Source organism: Melospiza melodia, chromosome 3 (genome assembly GCF_035770615.1).
Source record: "Melospiza melodia melodia isolate bMelMel2 chromosome 3, bMelMel2.pri, whole genome shotgun sequence".
In the NCBI taxonomy this organism is placed as follows: Eukaryota; Metazoa; Chordata; class Aves; order Passeriformes; family Passerellidae; genus Melospiza; species Melospiza melodia.
The window spans coordinates 135,744-152,094 of record NC_086196.1 but is presented as its reverse complement, the minus strand read 5'-3'; the positions used below and the strand labels follow the sequence as shown (position 1 = coordinate 152,094).

Here is a 16,351-nt window from a genome sequence, read left to right as displayed (position 1 = left end):
AATGCTGTAATTATCCATAAAGACAATTAAATATAAAAATTCTAAGAAATAAAGACAAAATTGTTTATAGAAATAAAATGAAGGTGAAGGAGAATCTCCATCCTTTTATCATTTGCAATGACTAAGTATGAAGGAAATCCTGAGGCAGCTGATGTCTTCTTTGCCTTAGTCTTTATTAGTAAGTTGAGTCATTCTCCAGGTACTCAGCCCCATGGGCTAGAATGAATCCCCCATAATCCAAGGAGAATGATAGGCTACACTCTTAGACACACACAGGTCCATGGGGCTGGATGGGAGCAACCCAAGGGTACCAGGGGAGCTGGTCACAGGTGACCACTGAACCACTTTAAATCATTTACCAGCAGCCCTGGTCAAATAGAGAGGGCCTGATGTCTGGAGGTGAGCCAATATTACACCCATCTAAAGAAGGATTGGGTGGAGAATGTGGGGACTACATTCTGTCAGCCTGAGCTCAGCTCCAGGAGGCTCATGGGGCAGATCATCCTTAGTGCCTAACATGGCATGTGCAGGACAACCGGATGGTCAGGTCTAGCCAGCATAGATTTAAGAAAGGCAGTTTGTGCCTGAATAGTTTGACTTATTCATACTATTCGTCTACTCTCTGATAGATAATTCTTTACCTATAGAGTGTTATTTAAACTGCAAACTGCCTATGAATTCTTCCTTGTTTTTAAAAAGCAAATAAAGACTGATTTTTGAATATCCCTTGATAAATGTCTCCAAAAAGTATATTGTGCTCTTAAGGTTCTGATTAAACAGGTTTTGGAAAGAGCTGGGCCTACTGTGTTACACAAACCATCTTAGGTGGAAAGGCTAGGGTATATTTCAGGAGGATGGAATCCAATCTAACGCTCATATGGTCACCGTGCGTGATTCCACTCGTTCCTCCTGCGTTCCTCTGACTGCCGATCTGGAAAATGCTGGTAGCTCAAGAGTTCAAGCGCAGAACCAGTGGGAGTTCTATGAAATTTTATAATTAGGCCTCACTGCTGGAAGAAAGCATTTATTGAATAAACGTCAAGCTGCTTTAGGCAAGCGATCAATTATTCGATTGTCCCTGCTAGTTATTCAGAGTACTTTTGTGTGTAAGGTAGAATGGTTATTACTCATCTGCGCTAATGTTGTATTTGCAGTTAGTCTGTAAATTCACAGTGGACTGTTAATCGACTGCATTTGGCAGTCGATTGAGCTTTCCACACTTGCAATATAGTCAAACCCATAGAACTTGTGTTCCAGTGAAATCAGATATTCAACTTGGATGTTGAACACAGTGAAGCACACTTGCCAGAAGGGTGTGGGACCTTCTGGCTTTTTTTGGGTTGACTGAAAGTCTGTTATACACTGTGCCCTACCTTTTCCACCAAGAGAAACCTCCAGTTTCACAGTTTTTTGGAAACTGAACCTTTCTTTCTTCCTTTGAAGAGAACTGAAAATTAGAAGGGAAAAATAAAATGCTGCTCTAGTAATACTGTGAAAAAATGTCTAAAGTTAATTGCATGTTGACTTTATTAGTTCTCTAAACCTACTTTGATCAAGGAATTGGGAGTGTTGCTTACTTGTTTTTGCCTTTTTTAAGCTCAGGAGAGTCTATGGCTTTTCAAGACCAGAGGCATGAAGAAATTTGAAATCTCTCTTGAGAATTAACAATTGTGATCCTGATGTCTAGGTTGTTGGTTTGACAGCTTATACTTAACATCAGCAGCTGGAACTCCATGCTTTGATGGTTTGCAGTTACATCTTAGAGAACCATAGTCATACTCTATGGTTTTTTTAAAGTATAAACTAGTTTTTCTAATTTTGCAAATTAGATAAAAATGTCAATGTATCAGACAGGACAAGCTAAAATTTAGAGTTGTTACGTGGAAAATTTTGTACCACCTTTCAAACAAATCATTTTAAGCCTCAAATAATTGTTTTGGATAGGTTCACAAACTGAGAATGACTCAGTTGATTTTTTTGGGAGATGTTGTTTGTGGGTTGGTTTTTTGTTTTTGGCTCTCTGTTGCAAGTGGATCTGATTGCAGTACAGAATTTTTATGGAAATGGATAAATCAAATCAAAGTAGGCTACTTAAAATGTTACTAGCAGAAGCAGCTTCTGTGACAGCGGATCCCATGGACCATATGCCTACTCAGTATAATAGTTTTGGGGGAGTTCTGGTCAAACACTTGCCTGAACTTCTGTGTGCCAGCTGGTGGTAGGAATAGAGGATGTGCAAAATGACTCTGAGCCCCTGTATCTGGAGGTTCCTATTCTGCTTTCTGTGTCTTCTGTGTTGCTTATCCAATATTTAAATAAAAGAAAAGGATCCAGACTTAAGCCAGGGTGGTCTAACACCACACATCATGCATAGATTTCAGGTGCTTTTGTTGTAACATTTCAGATACAATGTTGTGCTTTTAAAATTCCCTTGTCTTTGTTACCTTAAATTGTGTCCCACCCAGATGTAGCTTTAAAGTCTTTGACATGGGATGCTGCTCTTCTTATGGCAGTTGCACAAACAATTGTCATTGTATAAAAAGCTTGTTTTACTTCTGTAGTGCTTATGAAGAATTAATTTCACAGCCTTGATAGGTAAGAGAAGGACTCATGGTAACTGCCTTGGGTTCTGTAAATAAAGAGGTTTTGGGTTTAGAAAGTGGTCATGATACCTATGATGCTAAATTGCCATGTTTTCTTACTGGTTTATTTTTGAAAGAATATGCAGGCTCTAATTCAGTAACTTGTGCTTGGACAAGTAAAAGAAAATTGAGGATATCGGTTTTTTTGAATTTCACTGTGGATTAAGGGTTTATAGAGCCTCAAGCAGGTATGAGTAAACCATTCAGTATCTTGGGAAGAAAAGATCAGGTGTACTTGACTTTTATGGTGGTAAACTGCCTGTGTTAGACCAACAGTACCTGGAGCATTGTGATTTATGAAAATACTTTTCAAGGACTAGCCCTGTTAGAAAAGGTGCAGCTTGTCTAAGAGAAGCTATCTATGAAAAAAAGAATTAATTTATGAAAAGATGAGGTGGGGGGAATAGGTGGAGGAGTGAGGTTTGATTTTTTTTTTTTTTTAATTCTAATGACATTTCAGAACTACTGGCTTCCTCTCTTCTCATAGATATTTATTTCCTGTTCTTTATCTATATGACCCAAAATGACTTACTGTAACAGATGGGGTCTAGGAGGATAATGGTGGTATACAAAACCAAAGTAACCATGTATTTTTAGTAATAAATGTATTTTTATTTGTATATTTAAGTAGAAAGGCCTCTTTGCTATCTGAATAATGGAATAATGTGGGATCTGGGAAAGTGAAAGTATCAAGTGCAATGATTTTGTTTCATTTTTGTTTTTGAAAAGGTCATCTTCATTACATTCTGCTTTGCCAAAGTCATTTCGTGATCTTGTGATGGAAGAAGAAAAATGTATGAATGTGAATAATTCACCTGGTACCGGTATTAAAAGATGTGGATATAAAGGATCTGAGGATTCATCTGTCCAAAACACCATAAGGTAAGAATACATTTTTGATGATTTGTCAGCCATTGTACAAGAATGCACAATGACCTGTTGAATTCTGCTGAAATAAGAATAAAATTGTAATTTAAAAAGAGCATTCTTCTGATGATTTTGTTAATAAGATTTTATGAATGAAATCCTATAAAGAATAGAAAGCTTAAAGGCTTGAACAATTTAATGCCACTGCTAATACTTGGTTTCAGTTTCAAAGTGTTTGTATCCATATAGATGGATACATGTTTATATATATTTAAATATATATGTATATATATGTGTGTATATATATATGTATGTATGTATGTATGTATGTATATAAAAACTTCGGGCTCCAAACAAAACATATCTGAATTTGTTTGCTTATGTATCTATGTATCAAATGATAAACCAGTTTTTTCTAACCTCTGCAGTAATTAGATATTCATGAGCATTCAGATATGCCATTCATGAAATATTTTGCTAAGAAGTATTTTTGTGTAACCACTGAGTGGATAAAACTAGTTTATTCAAACACAGTTCTGGCATTTCCTAATCTGAGTTTTCTTATAAGATGACTTTATTGTTTAACTGCAGTTTTTCATGGATTAGGCAGGCTTACAGAAACATCGATGCACTGGTTATGTCAGTGTGTTATAATTACTGTTCTAAGTATATATAGTAGTATATATAGGACTGTATAACTACAGTCCTCAGAACTGTAGTTATAACTACAGTTCTGAGGACAAAATAAGGCATGTGTGAATAATATCTAGTTATTAGACAATATTGCTCTTTGGTCAAAATGTTCTAGCCATGCATCCTCTTGCTACCTCCAATGGAATCTCTTTTCTGGGTTAAAATAACTGCTTAAGCTGAGGAGAGAATCTCAGCCTTATTCTTGAAGGTCTGTATGACTGAACTGCCCACCCACCTGCATCTCCTCCCCCTATCATTAGTAACTTTGAATGCTAGATGTTTAAAATATATTTACAAAACAGAGAGCCTGAAAATCTTTGAGACTCTGTCACCTACTGTCTGGAAGCACTGCAGAGCAGCTGACCCACAGTGGTAGGGAACCCAAGTGTGACAGCACAACTGGCTGGTGGCTTCCCTGGCAAAGGCACACCCCAGTGTGCCAGAGGGAGCTGAGCAGGGCAGGCTCTGTGGCAGTGAGCACAGACAGGTGCATTGGGATCAGGCAAGGTTGACGTCAAACCTGCAAATCAAGTCAGGATCAGGAACAGCAAAGCTGGGCTTGGCCATAGCTGCAGCATAGCTCAAGAAAGGCCTGAGGGACTGAGCTTAAGTGAAGCTCTTGCATAAAGAGAGGGAGCTTCTGTAATCCTTCACACAACTCTTCTTACAACACAACTTCAGAGCAATCTGACTCAAATTTACACAGCCGTGCTGAGGGAGAAGTTTGCAGAGCTGTTGGTGCACAAGGAGCTGTGTCATTTTCTGGCTGGTTTTTTTATGAACTCCCATTCCATTGTCTTCCAGTAACTGACTCCTCTGTGAGGAAAAGAAAGTTCTTCTGGATCTTGCTTTTGGTTATTCAGCTTGTATAAAAACTGGTGTTTCCCTAGGACAGAAGTAGTACATGTTTCACTGCTATATAAAGAATAAAATGAGGATGGAAATGTAGGAACATTGTGTGTGGGATAGTGTTGAGAAGAGAGGTAGGAGGCATTTGGAGTGTGTGTGAAGGGGAGGCATTCCTCAGGAACAGATTGATAAAGATGAAGTTACTGTGGTGAGTGGAAGTGTGGGGACATGAAACACAAATTTGCAGAACAGGTATTGTTCATTTTGTTGCTAGGACAATAATAAAACTTTTCATTATATGGGAGATGCCAGGGGCTGGTAATAAGAGAATTTGCACTGGATGCTATTATTAGCTTTGTCACAACAGCTCTGTAATCTTCATAAAGTCATTTCTTTTCCTTTTGCATTGCTCTGTCTTGTCAGTGCACTCTGGCCTGTCTGCATGCTCACAAAGTGGACTATTTTAGCTGAATGCAGGCTTAATACATTAAATGTCTGAAAATGATACATTAAGCTAGTGGAAAACTAGTAGATGGCTAAATTGACTATCATCACTTTGAAGAGAAGGTGCCTCCAAAGCCATTTCAGGTTGTTTTTGAATTGTCTGTGAAGATGCCTTTTTTTCCTAGTAGGTATGAAGAGCCTAGGTGACTAGTTCCTCCGTCTGAAACTTAGGAGTGGAGTTTCTAGTTTGAGGTAATTTTTTTGACTGTACAATTTTGTCAGAGTAGGCTCTGATTTTTTACCTGAGGCATTTAAGGGCTATTTATGTGAAGATTAATCATCTGCACCCTTACCCCTTCCTTTTAAAGGGGAGGAAATTACACAAACATAGAGATAAGCAATCCTCATCTGTTCATGTGAGACTTGGTGATGGGACACTGAAGATACTTGCATGTCATTATGTTCCTGCTTTGTCTTTCTCCTTTGGATAAACTGTGCACTAATTAAAATGACAGTTTCTTATATCTCTGGATGAGGGTATTTTGGATGGTGACATAAGCATTCTTCTATGTGCTGTCACTTGCCAATTTTTGCAGTACAGATCTTTTTTTTTTTTTAGGTAAACCATGTCATGAATTGTGGTGGTTTGAACTGCATTTAATCCAGAGGCAGATCATTCCAAGAGCTGGGGCATGTGGATGTGGCTGTGTTGTTTCCAGGGGCACCTCAGCCTTAGGAGTTATGCTGTGCATGTGTAGCTCCCAGTCCAAGCTCAAAGCATGGGGCTGACATGACTTAACTCAGTTGTGGCCGCCTGAGTTATGTTCACGGTGTTACTCCAGGGAGCAGGGAAGCGTCTTAGTGGAAACAAGTGTTTGCAGCTTCGTGTGGGAATGGCCTAGTTCTGTCATGGCTAATAATGAGCTAATATGTAGCTCATGACTCAAATGGTACAGCAAAACCCAGGAGGGTTCTGCAGGAGACCAGGCTTTGTGTTCTTTTTCTGAGAGCAGTTATTAGATCAGGGAGGCACCAAACCTGACTTGGCGTCTCATGAACAAATACTCCAGAAACACTAGGGGGCTCAGGGCTGGGACATTTTGGTGGCTGCACAAGAGTCATGGCAAGTTCAGCCAGCTGAGTTAATCAGGTTGGTTCAGTACTGATGATACTTGGCTGGTTTATTTCCATGCAGAACCATTTATGTGTCTGCATCAGTCTTAATTTCTAAGACTTCCAGATTTCCAAGTTCTATGTTTTTGTGGCTCTTTTTCCATTTTTCTGTATATGCTAGCTTCACATTTCCTGTGTATTCCATTTCTAGTCATTTTGATGCCAGCTGAGGAACTAATTTAGGATGTTGAAATATCTGCAGTTGATTTAATATCTGGACTGAGTTAGCAAGGAACACAGATGTACGTATGTACAAACAGCTTCAAAATACCTGGACTTCTTCCTACATTTTAAAGCCCCATTGACTTTAACTGAGGGAGATGATATAGGTATTTACTTATGTTTTAATTGATCGCTAGAGCATACTGTGATGCTGGAACTATTAATTCCAGTTTTGGGAAATTCCTGCTCAGGTGATTTTTTACTTGTTATTTGGGTTTTTTGTCTTGTTTGTTTGTGTAGAAGTCGGCACATTTGTTAAGTGTAGCAATCCAGTTGGGTTCATTTATAGTGTAGCTGTCAAATCAGATACTGTCAAATGTGCTGGAATGTGAGTATTATAAAAGCAGGTGGAAAAAGAGATGAAATTGACATTTAACGTCAGTATAAAAGCACAGAAGGTTGCCTTCATCTCCTCTTTGTCTTCCTTTTCTTTGGTTCTTTTCTGTTTTTCAATGTTACCTTTAAGTGCAGTAAAAGCCTTGAACACTTGCAGGGATGGGGCATCCACAGCTTCCCTAGAGGAAGACCTGTTCCAGTGCCTCACCACCTTCACAGTGAAGAAGTTCCTCCTAATCTAGACTAGACCTGCACTCTTTCAGTTTGAAGCCTTGTCCTGACATTACATGTGCTTGTAAAAAATCCCTGTCCATCTTTCTTTCAGGGTTCCTTCGTGTATTAGAAGGCAATAATTAGGTCACTCTGAAGCCTTCTCTTTTCCAGGCTGAACAAACCAATTCTCTCAGCTTTTCCCTGGATGGAGAGGTGCTCCATACCTCTAATTTTCTTGGTGGCCTCCTCTGGACTTGCAGCAAAGTCCATGTGGTTTTTGTGCTGAGAACCTCAGAGCTGGATGCAGCAGAAAAATAGTGCCCTGCTTTGAAATCACAGAATAATTTTGATTCTGTAGTTTAGCCTCCTGCTCAAAATAAGTGAAACTAGATCATGTTACGCAGGACGTGGCCTGGTTGAGTTGTGACTGCTTCCAAGAAAATACCCCAGACTCTTTGGGCAGCATGTTTCAGTGGATAATCATCTCTGTATGGTATTTTTATTTTTCCTTTTATCTGTGTAAGATTTACTATTCTACCTCTTTTGTATGTTGCCTCTTAATCTATCATTGTGCTCTTCTAAGAAGATTCTTGCTTCATCTTTCTCTGTCCTGCAGTTAAGTGCCTCACTTTAGGATTAAGAAAACACGTTCTTCCAAATTCTGGACCTGTCCCAACCTAACAGCATCCTTCTTCTATTGTGGAGCCAAAATTGAGGATGATACTCTGTATGTAGAGGAAGAAATACAACTTCCTCTGCCTGCCTTGCTGCAGTATAGCTAGCACAGCCCAGCGCACAGGTGGCTTTCTCTGCTGCAGAGGCACTGGCTGGTAACATCTTCCACTTAGTGTCAGCCAGGACTCTGCAGGTTCTGCTTTCTCTCTGCTGCTTTCTAGCCAGTCAGTCCTGGCCAGTACTGCCTCATGGGGCTGTTCTTTTCCCAATACAGGACCTTGCTCTTGCCTTTGAAATTCATTGGTTCCCAGTTGCCCATTTTTCCAGCCTCTTGAGGGCTTCTGAAAGGCAGCCTGACATCCAGAATATGCACCATCCCCAACCTCTCCCCAGCCAGCTGTGGCCTGCTGAGGGTCTGTTCTGTTCTATTCTGTTCTACCAAAGATGCTTAACAGGATTGGTTCCAGTACCAGTCCCTGAGGACCCCCACTAGTACTTAGTTTCCAGTTGGACTTTGTACAGCTAATCCATTTCCAGACCATTTTCCACCCATCTTGTAGTCCCATTTACTCAGTTCATATTTTTCAGACTGAGAACAAGGATGCATGACCTGGCAATGTGCATTGTTTGTTTTGTGGGAAAAAATTATGTTTTGTGACAAAAAGCTCAACACGATTAATTTAAATCCGTTTTTGATGATGGATGTTGTATTTCAGATTTTTTTGAGATCTTGCCCTTACTACTTAGTGGTAGGAATCATGTTTTTTGTTATCATTGGAATTGTGTTCTGGGGAAAATATTTCAGACAGAGAACTTGGTTGTTACTGGAATTCTCTTAACTTTCTATAGATTTTTTTTTTTTCTGTTTTATCCAAGAGCTTGTGGTCACTTACAAAGGATTATCAAAGCATTAAAGAAAATTGAGAGTGATTTATTTAAACAGCAACACCCTAAGAGTTGTTTGCAGTGTCATAGAATAATTCAAAAAATGTTTGCCAGCATGTCACTTTATGCTGTAATACTTTTTTAAGGTTCTGGAAATTGCAAAACTATTCTGTCAAAGATAGGTATTAAATCATGAGAATAGGGCCCTCTCTTCCTACTGGCGTAGGATTTTTCTGACACATACACTTGTCTCTTAATGAATACAGTGTAACAAATGTGAGCTTCTTTTTGTTGTGAGGTTAACATTTTGCTACTGAATAAAATACCTTCCTGTCAGGAACTACATAAATATTTCAAGATTTTTTTTTTCTATTCTGTTAATTTTAGTTTTATGCTGTTCTTGTGAATGTGAGAGGTGGTTACAGGATGTGTACAGAAATTTCCTAATTTCTGGGTTTGCACTCAAAGAATTTACTCTAGTGAGATTGTAGCACTGACTCTTTTGCATGAACCACTTACTTTGAATGCAGGACAGTTCAGTTTTTTATCTTGATTCTTTATCTTTTAAACTTGAATTTTTTGTTCATTCATATTAATTGCTAACTTTTATGGGTACTGCTGTTAGTGCATAACTCAGTTGGCTAATTGACATGTAAAAAAGCAAAAGAGCTTTTTTTTTAAAAATAATCAGAAATAGAACTCCTTTTATCAAATCCTCAAATGTTAGGAAATGCCAGAATTAATGCCCAAGATGAAATTCTGTTAGGGTCTGGTAGTTAGAAATGAGAATCAGTGTCTTTTTCAGTCTCGGTATTACACTTAAAAACAAATTCCACATTACATGCTAATGCCTTTCCTCTGTAAAAATCCTACACATTTGTTGTGATTTCCTACTGCAGTTTTGTATTTCACAATGTGATGTAGGAGAATGCTCTGCCAATGACTTTTTCTTTCCTTTTCTACCTCTCTCCAGGTGCAACACTAGAAGTAATCCAGGTCCGGAAGACCATGTTCTGGATTCTCCACAGCTGGAGAGTCATAAGTAAGTTTGGTAGTGGCGTGTGTCCTGGAACTTTTTTACTGTGTGTTGTGCTGACCTTGATGTTGCCTCATAATGTTGTTTGGTTTTTCTTTTTTTGCAGTCCTTGGTCAACAGCATCACCAGCCAGCTCTCCTGTGACAGCACCTGTCATGTTCTCAGCTATTGTAGAGGAGGAGCTCCAGCAGGAAGCTGCTCTCATTAGGAGCAGAGAAAAACCTTTGGCGTTGATCCAGGTAAAGTGCTAAGTTACTGCTGCTCTAAAGTAACACAAGGAGTTTCCAATGGCTATTAATTATGTATTAGTACATGTCATTTACATAGTGATAGCAAATATAATTTAATGATAACTTCACACTGCTATTTGATAAGGTCTGTTAAAGTCAAAATGGCTGATAAATGTGATAAATGTATTTGCAGCTTCAGAGAATGGTTGAGTTTGGAATGAACCCCTGGAAATTGTCTGATCCAAACCCCTGCTCAGAGGAGGTTTAGAGCATGTTCCTCAAAGCCAGACAGCCTTTGATTATCTGCAAGGATGAAGACTAATGGCCTCTCTAGGAAACCTGTTCCAGGGACCACCCTCACATGAAAAAAGATTTTTAAATGCAATTTTCTGTTTTCAGTCTGTGCCCATTGCCTCTTCTCCTGTCTTTGAGTACCACTTAGAGGAGCATGGGTCAGTTGTCTTTATTCTCTCCTAGCAGGTACTTATACACTTTGATATGATCACTCTAAGCCTTCTTTTATCCATGTTAAACAAGTGCAGTGTGCTCGGCATCTCCTCAGTGTCAGATGCACTGGACTCTTAATCATTTTTATGCCATCTCATACTGGGAGCTCAAGAAGTGGACCCAGCATTTCAAGTGTGTCTTGCCAGTGCTAGGTAGAGGGAAAGTGTCACCTCATTTTTCTGGCAGTGCTGTCCTTCATAGAGCACAGGAGGCTGTCACCCTTCTTTGCAGTATGAGAGCAGTGCTGGCTAAAAGGCTAAATGGTCCCTCAGGACCCCAGCTCCTTTTATGCCAGGCTGCTTTCCAACTTGTCAGCTCCCAGTGTGTACTGGTGTCTGGGGTTTTTCTTCCCAAGAGCTGGACTTCATGTTTCCCTTTCTTGAACTTCATGAGATTCTTTGTAGCCCATTTTTTCAGCTTTGTCTGAGTCTCTCAGGCAGTGCAGCTGTCTGGTATATCAACCACTCCTTCCCATTCTCTACTGCTTGCAAGCTTGCTGAGGGTGCACTGTGTGTAATTGATGGGTAATTGATGAAGATGTTAAACAGTACTGGTCCTAATCTCAGTGTTGGTGTGGTGGACTTTGTGCCACTGGTCACACCCTCTTTGAGATCACCAGTTCTGCCAGTTTTGTCTGTCTCACGTTGCATTTATGAGGTGTGTTCTTAAGCTTGTCCGCTTAAACTCTTAGTTAATACTTAAGCTGTACCATTTTCCCAGGAAGCACCTAGTGGTCATTCAGATTCCCTTGCCCTTCTTAAAGGGAGGAATGACACTTGATTCCTAGTCCTCAGGAATCAGCCCTTATTGCAACAATTTTTCAAAGGTTTTTCTGAGAGTGGTCTTGCAGTCCTTTTGCCTGGTTCTGATCTCCAGGACCTGGCATTGCTAGTGACATGATCTTTACACCTAAGACCAAGATGAAGGTCCCCAGCCTTTTCCATGTCTTTTTCATTCAGTAGTGGATCCATGTTGTCTTTTTTTGCAGTAGAAGCCTGTTTTGCTGCCTTTCATATTCCTTGCCAGTTTTCACCACAGAAGGCCTTTAACTTTCTTAATTCTTGTCCTTTGTGGTCACATAGTGTCTCTGTTCTCCTTCTGTGTGACTTTTTTCTGCTTCCACATCTTGTAGGCTTCCTTTTTTGTTTGGGTTTTGTCAGGAGCTCTTCTTTTCAGCTGTGCGGTCCTCCTGCCATTCTTGTTTGGCTAGGAAGCTCATTGGCATGGCCTGTTCTTGAGCTTGGCAGGGGTGATCTTTTAAGTCAACCAGCAATCCTGGAACTTTCTTCTTTCTGGGGCCAAATCCCATTAATTTTTCTAAGCAGATGCCTTCACAGTCTTCTCTTCTAAAGTCTCAAGTTTTTTGCTATTTCTCTTGTTCCCAGCTTTCAGAATCCTGAACTCCAGCATCTCATTGTCATTGCAGCCAAGGCTGCCCTCAACCTTCGCATCCCTGACCAGTCCTTTTTTTTTTTTTGGGGAATATGAGATCCATCAGAATGTCTCCCTTGATCACCTCCTTCATCATCTGTGTTAAGAATTTTTCACCAATGGGGAGGTATCTTAGAGTGTTTGTGTCCAGCTCTCTTGCCTTTCCAGCAGATATCAAGGTGCCTCAAGTTTCCTATGGAGGAGCAGGGCCTGAAAACATGAGGTTTCTTCAAGCTGTCTGAAGAATGTATCATCTACTACTCCCTCCTGATTAGGAGGTGTGATGCATTCAGGACCAGTAAAGTAAATGTAGACTTGACACTGACATACATGCTCTTTTTTCCCTTCCAGATTGAGGAGTGTGCTATTCAAGACTTACTAGTCCACTATGAAGCTTTTGACAACCCTGAAGAATTTGTGACTGTTGAAAGGGCTCCACAGGGACCTATAGCAGCACCCATGTGGAACAAGCACTAATTTGTACTCTTCACAGTCCTCCCTCCCACAGTTCTCACAGCTGTATGTGCACTTTTGAAATTGTAATTCTTCTTACAAGTAATACAGGACTGGAAGAATAAGAATCGTGTAATTTTTAACATCAGCATTAAAACACTGCCCATAATCACTAGCTATTTGTTAGAGAGAATGAAATAATGTGTTCACTGTGTCCTTTACCCACAGTATCTATTGTATGTATGTTTTGACAGCATTTCTTTAATGACACCTATAATTAGTAATGGTACATGAGGCTGTAGATGGGAATGTATTTGCTAATCTTAAATTATAAGGGTTTTTTGTTAAATTAACAGGTGAAAAGCGAGTGTTTATTTTGTGATTTAACGTGGAATTGAATGTGCAGAATTAAACACCTTTACAGTTTGGGGGTGTGTCCTTCAGACCTTTCTTGCAAATTGGGAATATTGGGAAAAAGTTTGTGCTTGAACTTCATGTAAAAGTATAGTTTGACAATGCAGTTTTGGTTAAGCGATGTGTGCAAGTCCTGGTTCCCTGGTTGCTGTGGCCAGCACGTTTCCCTGTTGTGCCCCAGGCTGTGCCCAGCCATGGCCTGTGCTTGGCTCAGCTGTGCATGTTTGTCACTGCTGTGAGTGAGCCCTGCCTCACAGCAGCCAGCTCTGTCTTGAAGTAAAGCACACAGCTCAAGAGGATGTGGTGCCATTTATTAGCCCTTCTGTAGTCTAACTCTGGTAAATATGGTATGGTTTTAGAACCACTGTGTTTGGGGATGATTCACTTGCAGTGCTGAGGAAATCAAAGATCAGTGTATACGTTGTTGAAGCTGTAGGGGCGAGTGCTTGACTGGGAAATCTGCAAATACCTGAGCTGCAAAGATTATCATAGACGGCTTTCAATATTGTGTTCCAAAGTTCTCTGTGCCTGGTTGAAACAAATTTATAGATATTAAAAAAAAGAAAAAAATAGTAGCCTTATCTGCAATATTTTGTCTAGTTTGTCTTGTTTGTATAGGTGTGTTTGAACTTGTGCTTCCTCAGTAATGTCAGTACTCATGAACTCTGGAAAACTGGAATGGAGAGATCTACAGAAAATGAATGTAAAAAATTGATCACTGTGTGATAAAAGAATCTTGAAAAAAGTGATGTAGATATGTCTTAATGATTTCAGGTCAAGCTACACCAAAAATATCCCCCACAAAAATTGTAAAAAAAAACCAATAAACCATAAAATCTTGATTTATACAAAGTTAGTGTACTTTTATATGCTGTCTATATATAATCAATTATTTAGGTAACTAGAGTAATTGATAAATATTTCTTCTGTGTCTGAAACAAGAACTGCAGACATTTTGAAGCTACACAGGCCAGGAAAGATGTAGGTTTTGATTCTGTTTTGAATTCTACTGGTAATTCATTCACTAAACTGATGGTAATACTTGCATTAAAGGCTTTACTTGGTGCAGTAAAGGGCCTTAGGGCCTGCTGAAACTATCCTCTGGTTTAAAAGAAAGCTTGTGTACTGTGAGAAATAGCTATAGAAGCAGCAGGCTTTTCCAGGTGGGAACTAATTTATTATCAAGTGTAAAATTGCTGTAAATTTGCTAATTTGCTTTTTTTTTTTTTTCAAAATATGCCATTGAAAATTATCCTGAAATTTTAAGAGGGTTGATGTTTCCACCATGCCAAAGAGCTTGACTGCTTTCAAGTTGAGGTTTTATTGTCACAGTTTGTTTAGGCATCATCACTGGTTATATGTAATATTCATAAACAAAAGTGAAGAATGATCAGTGTACCACTCTTCTGGAGTTGAGAACACTAAACTGCTGTGATTGAACAACTTTGTTAAGGCTAAAATGTGTCACAGAAAACCGTCATTTTCTAGCTCAGATGCCCAACTTTGTGGCCTTTTTTTTTTACTCCAGACATGAATTCAGCTCTCATTACATTTTGTCATTTCTGGGCTTGTTAACTCCTTTAACTTGCACAAAACCACGGTTCAATTCCCAGGTTCTGGTGAACATAATGCAGCACATCAGAGTTTGCAGTAAAGAACAATATTTCACATATAGATTTATAAGTTAAAGGAGATGTATTGCAGCTATTTAGTGTAAGAAATACAACTTTAACAAAAGGATTCTACTCAAGTATTTTTTTTATCTCAAAGACAAATGAACCATCCTCTCAAATAGGTTTCCTTGAATAAGCATTTTGTCTTTTCTCCTTCATCATTCATTATTCCCAACTTCAGTAACTTCTTAAAAAATAGAGGGATAAATAAAACTTGCGAATTTTCCTCCTTCAAATGGAGGGAAAAAAAACAATTTAAAATTTTAATAATACTGTGCTACCTTCAGGACTTGCTGTTACTGTGTCAAGGCATTTGAGGGATGCATAACTCTTCTGCACTGTAAGTAAAATGAGAGACTTCAGTCAGGTGTAGAATCTTTGCTACTTTTGTTCCTCAAGGGTAGAGGTTGTTTTTAGTGACTAATCTGACAGTATTGTTGAATGCAATTTCCATATTAGGACTGATTGTGCAACCTTTCACAGGACAGAATTGACAAAAAAATTACTGAATTTCCTAATTTAGCTTTTGTTATGAATCTTGATGATACCTTCCTACTGTATATTTTTTAACTGAATTTCCCATCCCCCACCCTGTGGTTAGCATCATTTGTGGGTGGTGATAGATTATTTTAGCTGCATGTTTTAAAATGAACACTTTTGAACTTCAAATGTGTCCATTTTTTTGTCCCCATGCCTGCCCTCCTTTTTTTTTTTTTTTTTTTAACAATATAAAAAGAGACTCTGAGCTGTTTTGACAGTGTTCAGCTTGATTGTGTTCATTGATTGTTCTGCCATTGAAATGATGTTCTGCAGCTCCTTGGCAACCTGGACTCTCCTCCTTACCCAAACAATTGCTAGCCCTGATGTAAAGACAAGTCAGAACAGAACACTGGTGTGTTAGATCATATTCTAAATATAAAGGTAAAAGATTTACACAGGAATAAAGTAATTTAAGCTCTTAATCCTTGACTTGCAGGGTGTCACCAGAGACACTTTGTAGTAACAGGAGCTGTCAGTTAAGGTATCAAATGATCTCGGAATGTATTCCATCCATTCTCACTCCAAGAAAAGTTTGTAGAACTCCACTAAAGTGCCAGGTACTTAAACTGAAGGGAAAGGTTTTCTCTATGGCCTGATGTGCTGGAAAATGGTGAGATGTTGAGGCATACAAAATGAATCCCTCCTGTAAAGGCTCTAGATGTGACAGACCTGAGAAATGCCAAGAGAGAAGGGACTATTTTTGTAGTGTTTCAGGTGTCTAACCTTGAGAAAAAAATCTTCATTAATTGCAGAAGGCCAGCAAATCCACAAACATGCAATCTGAGTTTGAAGTGAAAGGGTTTTAGCAATGATGCAGCAGAGAAGTTCTTGTGAGTTTAGGGAATCCCTCTAGTGGCTTGTGTGAGATGTTTCTTGCTCACAAGAGTGGTATCTGACACAAACTCTACCTAGAAAGTTTTTGCTTTCCAGTAAAATTCTTCCTGAACTACAGTGTGTATCACGGAACCAAAAAAATGGCATTTTTATAGCAGCTTTCAGATACCTGCATGGGACACTCATTACACTAGTCCTTCAGCACTTGTAAACTCTGCTTGGAGGAAAGGAAGC

At 39.2% G+C, this 16,351-nt stretch overlaps 1 protein-coding gene across 2 annotated transcripts in view; it reads left to right on the top strand.

Moving 5' to 3' along the window:
* The window catches only part of IBTK (inhibitor of Bruton tyrosine kinase), a 53,048-nt gene extending 39,126 nt beyond the window's left edge, over window positions 1-13,922 (top strand). For both annotated transcript variants that reach the window (XM_063150565.1, XM_063150564.1), the window contains exons 26-29: window positions 3,372-3,524; window positions 9,973-10,041; window positions 10,142-10,274; window positions 12,555-13,922. In XM_063150565.1, coding sequence (XP_063006635.1) covers window positions 3,372-3,524; window positions 9,973-10,041; window positions 10,142-10,274; window positions 12,555-12,680 — 481 coding nt within the window. In that variant the 3' untranslated portion in view covers window positions 12,681-13,922. The remainder of the gene's footprint in view (window positions 1-3,371; window positions 3,525-9,972; window positions 10,042-10,141; window positions 10,275-12,554) is intronic.
* The last annotated feature ends 2,429 nt before the right edge of the window (window positions 13,923-16,351 follow it).